Source organism: Carlito syrichta, unplaced genomic scaffold, assembly GCF_000164805.1.
Source record: "Carlito syrichta isolate Samal-C Ts95f unplaced genomic scaffold, Tarsius_syrichta-2.0.1 Scaffold307019, whole genome shotgun sequence".
NCBI lineage: Eukaryota > Metazoa > Chordata > Mammalia > Primates > Tarsiidae > Carlito > Carlito syrichta.
In genome coordinates this window covers 193,109-205,536 of record NW_007251115.1, presented here as the reverse complement: position 1 = coordinate 205,536, position 12,428 = coordinate 193,109, and the positions used below count along the sequence as shown (strand labels likewise).

The window sequence follows — 12,428 nt, the reverse complement described above, 5'->3', positions numbered from 1 at the left end:
TCCACTCACCTCAGCCTCCCAAGGCACGGGATTACAGGCTGAGCCACCAAGCCTGGCTTGGAATAATATTCTTATACTCAGAATTTTTACTGTACTATGCAGCTCTTATTATGAGCTGGTGGTTATTAATTGAAAAAGAAAAAACAAGACAAAACTCCAAACTGAGCTCAATTATTAAATGCTAAAGCAAATAGTTTTCTTTAATTCTGTACTGAATCTAAAGGAAGCTCTAAATTACTTTTTCCCAAGACTTTTAAGTGTTTTCAAAATAGTTTTCCCAACTTCATCATGTCTTTACACTATTCCTACAGACTACAAAACAGCCAGTAGCCTAACCAGAAATCAAACCCAGAATATAGTCACAGCCTTTCTATAGCTAAGTGTATGACTGTGGCTAAGTCACTTTTTCACTTTGCCTCTCTATCTATTATAAAAGACTTAAATAAAGAATCTTTTGATCTATAGAGGTTAAAAATTAACATAACCCTGTTGAAAGGTACTATCTATTTAAATTATGAATGACAGAGGGAAAAAAGGGCAGGATTTTTTTAAAAATTTGACATTTTTTGAAAGAAAATTCCTTTCCAGTTCCTGAATCTATTAGCTGAAGTTCTTACAGAGGTCTGTCAAATAAGAGACATAAAAACAATTACTTCCCCCATTTTCTGCCTCCCCTCCCTGTACTGCCAAAAAAAGTACTATGCTTGGGGATGCTGTTTTTCCATTATATATTAGAAGGGGGGAAAAATATGGCTTCTGACACACAACAGAATGTTCCATACCTAAGGTCTGAAGTCCCTCTTGAGAATTCTTGAGTTATGTGTCAGTCTTTCTTTAGAGAAATTGGTTTATCTTGAGTGTCTGCTAATTAAATAACTTTCAGGGACTTAGGATATTACCTGATTGTCTGGAGGAATGACACCATGAGATAAGTTTAACTAACAAAATTTACATGGAGTCAAACTGGGTGATATTTCAAGCTTTATAAGTAGATGACTAAAACATAATTCTCTGCTAAATACAAGTGGTTTGTTTGTTTGTTTGTTTGTTTTTCTTAATATGAAGTTATTATGGAGGAATATAAGACTTGGTTAGGGTGAAGAAGTAGAAGAGATCTAGAAAGATAGACACAAAAGAGGTGTAAGAAAGAGTCATGTATGCATGTGAGAAAGAAAACACACTGGGGAAACTAAGACAGATTCTATCCCTGACAATGACACAAAAATCTTTCCTCCTTTGAGCTTTCACAATTGGTTTTCTTCCTACATGTGGGAGAATGAAAGTCAGTGGCAGGAGCTGAGTTGAAGAAATGCTGAGTGACCCAAGAACACTGTTACGTTTAATTTTAGGTCGAATAAACTAGGAAGTTCTAAATTACAAAGTAATTACATAGCTAAAAATTAATGAAAAGACCTAAAAATGATGATGATGTCTAATAAAGCCAAAAAGCTGTTGTTATTCTTAAATATATGTGCAAAATAACTATAACATGAATTTGAATAAAAATTATTTACGGCTACACATCACATGTGGGACTCTATGCTAAGTGATTTATACATAATCTTTCATTTACTTTAATTCTTTTAATCCTTGCAATTATTCAATTTAGTAAATCTGTTGTTCTCATTTAATAAGGGAGAAAACTGAAGTTCAGTGACGTTAAATAATAAACTCAAGATTCTAATTTAACTGGTATGGGGTAGAGTCCAGGTGCACCTTTTTCTTTTTTAAGCTTTCCAAGTGATTTTAGGTACAGCTAGGATCGAATCCTACTACTATAAATGACAGAACTGCTATTAAAATGTGCATAATAAAATTGAGATAGATTCTAATAATAAACATAAGGCTAAAACTATAAAACAGCTAATGAAAAACATTAAGGCTAGGAGCAAGCAAATAAATAATAGAACAGGACACAGAAAGCAATAATGATAAAAAATTAATAAATTACACTTCATTAAAATGAAAAACTTTAGCTCATCAAGATGCTATAAGGAAAATGAATAGGCAAGCCACAGACTGGGAGAAAATATTTGCAAAACATAAATCTGACAAAGGACTGGTATCCAGGATATATACAGAACTCCCACCTTCCAATATAAGTATCTAAGTTTTAAAAATGAGCAAAAGATTTGAAAAGGCATTCCATAATGGAAGACATACAAGTGGCCAGTAAACACATGAAAATGTGTTTAACACCATTAGTTGTCAAGGAAATGCAAGTCAAAGCTATTGATGTACAATATTTTATCTAAGACTCTTAAGTACCTGTCACAAGCATTATCACTGGTCCACAGTTTTTAAAATTTTAATAACTTCAGTACTTATGCATAGGCAGTAGTTTTTCTAATTCAGATTCTATAAATTTATTTGCTTTTGTCTCTAAAAGGTATTTTTCTCTTCCAAAAAGGTAATTTTTTTGGCTTGGTGATCAAGTACTTGAAAGCAAACTACAGCATATAAAAGAAAGGATGCTCCCTTAAAGTTCTGTATCTTCGAAAAGTCACTTTGATTTTCTTATCAATTGCAGATATATCTTCTAACCTGGGGGGAAAATAAGCATAAGGGTTTTGATTTGCTTCTCTTTGGGAAAAGATCAGCAACTATAAATATTTCCTGTTGACTTTAATTATCCTTTGGGATAGCAGAGTAGCCTACACCATTTATATTTTATGACCACACTTTATCTTAGCTAGTATCAAAAGAATTCCAGGATTTCTTCTCACTTTAAAAACAAAATCTAAATTTTATGCTGTTGAACTAAAAAGAAGAAAGACATCAGGAACATCAAATATTTGTAAGAATAAGCATAAAGCTCATAACACAGAAGAGTTTTATTTGATAAATACTGGCTAGAAATACAAGGTTAAGGTGAAAAGTTCATGACAAACATTACAGGCTGTTAAAAAAGACCTCTGTAGGGCCAGAGTGACATAAATGGGGGCAGGAAGTGACCTAACGCACCACTCATGGTTCACAGAAAAAGATGTTGCAATGTCCTGCCTACAGATTATTTTCTAGAAAAGAAAGGAGAAGAAGGCTAAGCCCTGGGAAGAAATCCCGGAGCATTTTGATATTTCGCAGCACATGCTGTGTGGGTAACCACTGAGGAAGGCTTTTTAAGGAAGTAGCTGATGGCCTATCTGCTGGTGCCATGCTTTTATTTAACCACTGGTTATTAGAGCAGGTTTCTGGAGGTTGAGATCAAAATTTAAAAGTGAATGAGTTTTAGAGTCAGGTCTCAATTCTGTTGCTCAGCTGACTTAGGTTATTCTGGATACATTTCTTTACCAGTCAGAGCTTCTACTTTCTCAAGGGTATAATGAGGATAAAATCACTACCTATCAGGGTTTCTGGGCACATGAAATGAGATCAAACATATAAAAATCCAGTTCAGTGCCTATTGTACATTAAGCACTCTGTCAATATTAATTTGTTTTGCTTCTTTCCTTTTCAAAAGTAAACCATTGGTTTAATAATGCCAAAGAAAACATTTACAGCAAAGCTTCTCCCGGTCATAAACTACTTTGGTAAAGTAGAAATACTAAGAGGAAAAACCCTCTTGATCTCTTCCAAGGTCATTTAGACATTTTCATGCATACATGGAGAGCTGAGAAGTGCCCACCATTTCCGGTTTTCTCTAAGCAGTCTGTTATGAAATGTAGGTAAAAGTTTATTTGGGGAGTATACTTGTTTTTGAGTTGGAGTCTCATTCTGTTGCTCAGGCTGGAGTGCAGTGGCATGCTCATGGCCACTGCAACCTCGACCTGCTGGGCTCAGGTGATCCTTCTACCTCAGCCTTCCAAGTAGCTGAAACTACAGGCATGTGCCACCATACCCAGCTAATTTTTTGATTTATTGTAGAGATAAGGTCTCACCAAGTTGCCCAGGCTGCTTTCGAGCCCATGGGCTCAGGCAATCCTCACACCTCAGCTTCCCAAAGTGCTGAGATTATAGACATGAGCCAATGCGCTTGGCCGGGGAGTATAGTTAATTTGTAAAAATTATGTTTTTTTTCCCTGAAGAAAAAGACAACAACAACAAACTGCCAAATCTAGCATAAGCCATTTGTATAAGCAACTTTCTATTACTTTTGGCAGACTAAGAAAGTAAAACATATGAAATTCTCAACTTGGCAAAATCTCATCTCTACAATAAATCAAAAATTAGCCAGGCGTGGCAGTGCATGCCTGTAGTTCCAGCTACTTGAAAGGCTGAGGCAGAAGGATCGCCGGCACCCAGCAAGTACTGCTTAATGATGACATATCAATAAAAACAATCTTCTTTACTATGAAAAATTTCAAACATTCATAAATTGTTTTGTCAAATCTCTCTGTATCTAGGGTCCAGTTTCAGTGATTATCAAAGATCCCATTTTAAAGCTGGAACTTCAAGATACTGTCTAATCTGTTTATTTCAGACAAAAGCAGCATGCTTTTAGAAACATGTACCTTCAGAATGGTATTTCCCTCAAGGGGAAGAAAAGTCCTACAATTAAAGCCTCAAAGTCACAGTATAAATTACCCACATTCTGATGTTTTTTAAAAAACCTCATTGATTTCCCTATTCCTAAATAACTTCAGAAAAGAGCAGATCTTCCAAACTTGTGGAGTTTTTGCTTTGCAGAATTTCTTAAGTCAACTTACTATGAGTAACAACGATAGAATTCCTGATGCGTGTATCATAAATCTTTCCAAGGGCCTTGGGAAGACAACGTGCGCAAGAGAAAAGGCTAGGGCAGGAAGGTACACAGGATACATTCACACACACTTCAATATGTTCCAGATTTCCAGAATGTTAAGATTCCATTCTTACATCACAATTCTTACACAGCACCATCACATCACCTTGGATAACCTAATCACCCACTAACACAACTGCTCTCACCACTTCTCCAAAGTCATCATAAAACCAGAAGGAACAGTCTTTTTCATAGCTGCCACAATGTTTCTGTCCCTTTACCCCCTTACTATTAAGAAAACCACTTGTGGGATGTAATTGAGTACCATTTGCTGTCTCTGCTGTGGGAAAGCCCTCTATTCTTCCCAGGGGACAAAAAAGAACTTGCTGCAACTAGAAACAAACATAAGCAAAAGAAAGCAAAGCTCCCCCATCCCCCATATCCCTTAGGCAGCCTCAAATTATATGCATACATGAGCTGATTCATGTGGATGAGTTTTTCACTAGGGAGAAAGCTTGGGTTCCTCAGAGATCTAGAAAATTCCAATTAAACAGGCTAGATGAGGAAGGGTGATATCATCATGCTCAGGAGCAAGCTTCAGGCCTAAACACATTAATCAGAAATGACTCTATGGTTAGCTTATACACATGACATCATACAGTCTGATCTGCGGTCCCTTCCTGCCCACTGAGAAGTGCTCACCAACATCTGACTTAATTCTTTCTAAAGGAACTTGTATTTCTTTAGACTTCAATGTGAGCTTCAAAATCTGCAAGTAACCAGCCATGATTTCCCAGAAGATACATTTGGCCAATGCCTTTTTCTAAGCCCTGGCAATCTGGTGTTTGCTTCTCAAAAGGTAACATTTATACTCCTCTGAGAGTAAACCAGGCCCTACCAGGTTGCTGGATCACAACTCACTTTCGGGAGTTAAATATTTAGGGAAACAATATGCCTTGGGAAGACAATGAGCATGAGAGAAAAAAAAAAGGAGGATAGAGAAAAAAAAGTTAGGAAAGAGCAACTAGGAACATGAGAGGTGATAGACAAAGACAAAAGAAAGGTACACTCAATACCTTTGGGAAGATGATGCTGTCCATGTCATCACTGGGTGAGTGAAAGAGGTCAGAATCACTCCCAGATTCTCTTTTAAGTACACCTTGTTTTGAGGCACACTCTCTGCCCAGTCCAACATCCAGTAAGTTCTCACATTCTGAAAAAGAAAATGCATTCACCAATACTTTAGCTTCAGCTCTCTACTCCAATTCTAGGTTGATACAGTTACTACAGGAAAATCATAAGTTTGCCATGTTTATCTTAGGCACAGAAAGATAAAATAATGATTTGGAACTATATCCTACTTCTATGAAAGTACCTAAATAATAATATTTTCCTCTTTGTAGTTAGGAAATTATTTTTCTTTTGCCACCAAAATCCAAAGTCCATTACTAGTAAACTATGTGATAGGGTTTGCGGCCAACTTCTGTTTTGAGATTAAAATTCTTGCCAGAAGCATCTTACCTTACCAAAAGGGGGGGCATACCTAATAAACTTATCAGTATATTAAACTTATGGGTTCTCCTGAGCAATAACAGAAATATAATTTAATTTTTCCTACCTTAAATAGATATTATATTGGGAAAATAATGTACTAAAAAGTAGAAAACTATATCACCTAGAATCTGTTTCCAGTTCAGTAACTAGAATGAAGATTCTGGTGAACCAGGGGGAGGGGTCCTTGACAAAACACTGAGTAAACCTAAAAATTAGTAGCCTATAATTAACAAGGAATTAGCTCTTCTCTCCTATTTAACTCTGTAGCAAAAAGGACACGTGACCTGGTAGCAATAGGGTTAAAGAGGTTTGCTCGGAAGGCTGAGGTGGAAGGATAGCCAGAGCCCAGCAGGTTGAGGCTGCGGTGGCCGGGAGCGGCCACTGCACTCCAGTCTGGGTGACAGAGTGAGATTCCAACTCAAAAAAAAAAAAAAGAGGTTTGTGGATGGTAAAAACAACCACCCAAAAGTCAATTATTGGGTGGATATAAAACTTTTTCAAGGAGTTTTGAATATAAAAGTGATGCATCTCCATTTCAGTATTTTAATAAAATGTAACTTATTATCTAGTCTGTGTACCATTGTGAAAGCACATTGGTCTCTTTCTACTTAATGCCAGCTGCTTGTCTTTTACATATATCTCAGTATATGTTCCACCTCTTTATTTGCTTTTTCATGCAATTTGAATGGACAACTTCAAGGAAACATACACTTTAAAAAATCTTGTGCTGGCATGAGTTTGTCCTGTATAATCACTAGTAATATCTTTATGTCCCCTGAGAGGGGACATCTGAGTGGAAAAGGTTAATGTGTGATCTGGACAGACATATATGCATACTTCATCAAATCTGCAGGTGACTCTAAGTGATAAACAGAGGAATAAAAACCTGGATATCTAGCAGTTCATGAGAAATCTAACTAGAGGTTTTTGTTGAAAGCAAATTTAAAAGAAACTAACTGTACAAGGTGATGGCAAAACAGTAACAGAAACACTAATAGTTTTACACTCTATTAATAGATAGAATATTGGAATCTAAAATGGGGACAGTCCTGTTACTATGTGCTATCCAGATCATACTCACAGGATTGTGCTTGTTCCTAGAAAACATTTAATCAGAACACTGACAAACAAAAATGTAATCTAGCATGTAGTAAATTAAATAAAAACAAAATAATGAGGTCACAACAGTGAAAACACCTGAGATACATTCAGCTTCAGAAGACCTTGAAGAAAATATTCCTAAGGACAGTCATAGCTTCCCTCTGTGCTGTTCAGGGGACAGAACAAAGAACACTGAGTGTAAACTGCAAAGCTTCACTATGACTTCTGAGCAATGGGTTTGGCAGTCTCATAAAGTACTCACTTTACCAGAGAACTGGAGCAGAGACTGAATGACTATGTCAAGATATTACGGAAGAGATATCCAGACAGAGAAGGAAGCAGAGACTGGACTAGATAACTTGTAGTCTCCTTTGATTCTTAGATTCTACGCTTGCATTGTAATTTTGTTTGTGTGCATGCACACACACTGAAAGTGGAAAAGTTCTAATTAATAATTAATAATTGATAATCATTAACTTATTTGCCCCTGGTAACTTAGAAGAAAGGTCAGCTGAGCACTGGATTGGTATAAGTCATGAATAGCTTGCCAACAAAATGATCTTTTCTGTTAGTTACACATCTGACTAGGTACTGGAAGTAGTCAAGTAAAAAGATATTTAGTGTTGGTGGGAGGCAGTTTTCAATCTTGTGATAGAAATGAATATATTAAGAGACAATTTCAACAAAAAGTTATACAAAAGTGAGGCGGGACCCATGGATTTTTTTTTTTTTTAATAGCCCTGCCTTTAAAAGACTGGAAATTATGGGTATTCTGAATGTTTCTTCCCTTCCCTCACCCCCATTTCACAGAGTATGCAGTAACTCAGGAGGAGTTGGTGAGTGTGCTCTTTCTATTCTTCTCGTTTCCCACTTGGAAAAATCAAAAACTCCATTCCATGGTTGAGGGAAAAATAGGGGGGCTGGCCAAGAAAGAAAGGGCTGTCACAGCAACTATGCTGAGATGCTAGCTGTCCAGCTGGCAGTCTAACAGACCACGTCCAGATTTCAGACTGGAAAACAAACCAGCTCAAGATATTCTAATGGAAAATTCAGCCCTGGTAGGAACAGCTCACCCAGAAAATAAACTCAAGCTAGCACTACAAGAGAACAAGTATGGGATAAAAAGAGTCCACTGTGTGAGATTGTGTTGACTGTTAGGGTAGGAAGAAGAGAAATAAAAAAAGGAAGAGATAAGGACCATAAGCCATTAGAACCTCCACAACCATGTGAAGGGGGATCCCTAAAGGCAAAGCTAATCCATGCCCTGTGTCTTGTGTGTTGGTCAATTTTCAAATTTAATACAATTTTTCCCTTCTTCCTTTATATCCCCTTTCTAAGGAATAATGTGGAGCAGGATAGCAAAGTGTAAACAAGAGCAAAGAACCCTGGCTTTAGAGTTTGAATGATCTGGCTTAACTTTAGGTCTGACTACTCATTATAGGCAAGATTGCAGGCAAGAAGTAATTTGTCCTCTCTAAATTTCCATTTCAATACAGTAGCCAAAGGTCTGGTCCCCACCACACAGCAGGTGTGTGCTAGATGTACCTAATGAAGTTAAGGCTTCATTAACCTTTAAAGTTTGATTCAGTAAGCATCTGGATGACACTACCTTGAAGATGGGTACAGCCGGGCCATATACAAATCTGTCTGTAATTTTGTGTACTGAAGTTATTAGTGTTTTAACGCCAGCAGAACATACACATTTCTTTAATTTTATTTATTTAATTTTTTTGAGTTGGAGTCTCACTCGGTTGCCCTGACTGGAGTGCAGTGGCCGCTCCCAGCCACTGCAGCCTCGACCTGCTGGGCTCCGCCGATCCTTCCACCTCAGCCTTCCAAGTAGCCGGAATTACAGGCATGCGCTACCATGCCCGGTTGATTTTTAAAAATTTATTGTAGAGATGAGGTCTCGCTACCCAGGTGGGTCTCGAACCCGTGGGCTCAGGCAATCCACTCAGCTTCCCAAAGGCGTGGGATTACAGGCTGAGCCACCGAGCTCGGCAGAACATACACTTTTAAAGATGCTATCTAGACATGACATAGATGCAAACAAATTGTAGTTAAACTAATTGTAGTTAAAGTTCTTAAACTAACCCATGGTAATCTTAATCCTACCTTGTATTTATCCAGGAATGAAGAGTATACAAAATTATTACTATTATTATTATTATTATTATTATTTTGAGTTGGAGTCTCACTCTGTCACCCAGGCCGTACCCGGCCTACAAATTTATTTTTCAAAATATTTCCTTATTTAGTATAATACTATTTGTCTCTTGAGAAGTATTTAAAAAGTAAAAGAAAAAAGCCCTGCAAAGCAAAGTAGCTGGGATTCACAAAAAAACAATACCTAAAATAAAAATCTCAAGTCTGAAGTTCAGTAGCATAAATCAGACCCTAGATTTTGTTTAAACTGAAATCTTAAAATAATTATGACAAAATTCAAAATTATGCCCTGGAGAATATGTTCAAAGGGATTCAAAATCATATCTCTAAATGAACAGCTTAAACAACAACCTGTGGAGACTCTTCCTCCTATGAAAATTCGAATTCTGAGCAACCTCATTTAACCTTTACTTGGTAGAAAGTTTCACTGTTTGGGTGGTTGGGAGTAATTACAGTTTTAGAAAAAGTCCCAAACAAGTTAAGGAACCAAAATGTAGTCAGTAGTATACATTTAAGTAGACGATTCTAGGCAGAAGGCAGGAAAGGTGTCAGTTAAATCTGTGAAGTCTCTATCTTATAAAACTTGGAGATCCTAAACACAATAGCATAATATACCCTTTAATCACTCTCAAAAAGTGAGAACAAAAAAATGCTTTTCGTGTTTGTTTTCAATACATTCTTTGTAGAAAAATCAGAGAGGTGAGAACCAGCAGGAAACCTCTTTAAACAAATTTGGTTTTAACTCTACTGCAGGGCAACTAAAGCTAAACTTTCTTAAAAGACCAGCAAATAAGAAGTTCTAGGTAATTTTTGAAGCGGATCAGTAAAAAATGGGAAAGTAAACAGTGTTTGCTGGGTTCAACAATCTCAAAAACTCATAATGTAAATTACTAGTATTCACCTAACAGCTATAGGAACAGACACAGGGACTTGTAATTACTCGCCATGTCATCTGTACACTACCACCCAGTAAGGCAAGTTAGTAACACTTTACAGATGAGAGACAATAGAGGACATAGACATGAGGGAACACACTTTACGCCACAGGGAGTTAGTGGCTAAACCTGGTTTTAAAGGTGGAAATCCTAACTAACCACAAGTCATGCACTGGGTCATTAATAAGCAAGGCCATAAGAGTCTCCTACCCTATGGATTGTTACTACTAACTCAGAGGTGATGAAGGAAAGACTCCATTCCTGACAATACTTCCAAAGTATAATTGTTTTCAACCTTGGCTACACAATAGGGCAATCAAAGGAGCTTATAAAGATTCTGATGCCCAGGCTACACCCCACGGTCAGAATCTCGGGGGACAAGACTCAGGCATCAGTATATGCTTAAAGCTTGTTTGCCCAGATAATTCTAATGTGCAGCAGAAATTGAGAACCCCTGGTTAAGTCCTTCATAACATATTTATAATTCTACCAGATTAAAAAAACGTGTATGTATATGCATAGCACGTGCCTTCACAAATGAATTTAAAAATCATAAAGCCACACATGAAGTCTGTTATTACTAAAATAAAAGTAATTACACGTGCTCATCTTCAATTGTAAGACAAAATGCTTACAAAATCAAATCACATCATATAATTCTTTCTTTGATTTATTGAATGACATGCAAAGGAAGGGCAGCTCTCCAAATAAAATGATCTGTTACTAGAGTGAGACTGTGGCTCCAGAAAATGGATGGAAAATCTCAGCTTACCTGGGTTCTGCTTGGAAGCCAAAAGAGATGCTGCATCAGGGCATGGCTCTATTGTACACCAGTTTTCTCTATTTATCTGAAAGAAAAGGAAAACACCAAGTTTCAGATATTAAAGTAACATGAGATGATTTTACAGCTGCTGAAACTGTATCTACTGTATCAATATGCCTATCTTTTTCTTTAATCCAAAGTGAGTAAAATTATGTCAATGAAAAAAAAAACCTTTCTGCAATACAACCCAGGCAATCTGTACTTAATCAAGGCTCTAAAGAGCTTGTTAATAAAAGTTAGGCATACAAAAACTGTTGAAAAAGATATACAAAGACTAAAGCCATGGTGTAGGCCAAGGGTGAAATTTTAATAGAGCAACAGATGAAATCAGCTGAACACCAAAATACATATGTGATGCCTCAGTTTGCAAGTTTCAAAAATACAGAAAAAAATTTCTGTATGAGAATTACTATATACCACATACTATGTAACAAATTCTACATATATTATCTCTATGAATCGCCACAATAGCTTCACGAAGCTTGTCTTTATACAAAGAAGAAAAAGGCGAAGAGAGGTTGCTAAAGTAATAAACAGCAGGACTGGTACTAAAATGACAAGTCTGCGTAATGCTAAAAAGCAAATCTACTCTCCTCTACAAAAATAAAAAAAGAAATTTCTATTTAGCCTTTACAACTCCAAATCTTCTTAACATTATAACCCTCTCTATAAACTTGAACTAATTTTTAAAATTACCATTGAAGATTTCAACACTTCTCCCTCAGTTAATCGATAAGATCAGTAAACAAAGAATCAGCAAGGATACAGAAAACTTGAAAAAAATTAACCAATTTTATCTAACCATCACATTTAGAACACTCCACCCAATTATAGCATAATACACATTTTTTCAAGCACATGAATTGCTCATATTCTGTGGCATAAAACAAATATTCTATAGCATAAGGCAAATCTCAAATTTAAGAGAATTAAAATAATAAAAAGTAAGTTTTCTGATCACAACAGTATTAAATCTGAAACCAAAAGCAAAAGGTACTTGGGGAAAAAAAAATGAATATTCGGAAATTTTAAAAAACCAAACTTCCAAATAACCCATAAATCAAATAAAAATATTAAAGAAAATTAGAAAATATTTTAAACTGAATACAAATTTTAAAAATTACATATAAAATTTGTGGGAACACAACTAAAGCGATGCTAAGAGAAA

The 12,428-nt window shown here is 36.3% G+C and overlaps 1 protein-coding gene across 2 annotated transcripts in view; it reads right to left on the bottom strand.

The window, feature by feature from the left end:
* Positions 1-12,428, bottom strand: part of AKAP13 (A-kinase anchoring protein 13) — a 247,677-nt gene that overhangs the window by 90,623 nt on the left and 144,626 nt on the right. For both annotated transcript variants that reach the window (XM_021715342.1, XM_008063737.2), the window contains 2 exons: positions 11,210-11,285; positions 5,758-5,894 (listed from right to left, as the gene is read on the bottom strand). In XM_021715342.1, the coding sequence (XP_021571017.1) occupies positions 5,758-5,894; positions 11,210-11,285 (213 nt within the window). The remainder of the gene's footprint in view (positions 1-5,757; positions 5,895-11,209; positions 11,286-12,428) is intronic.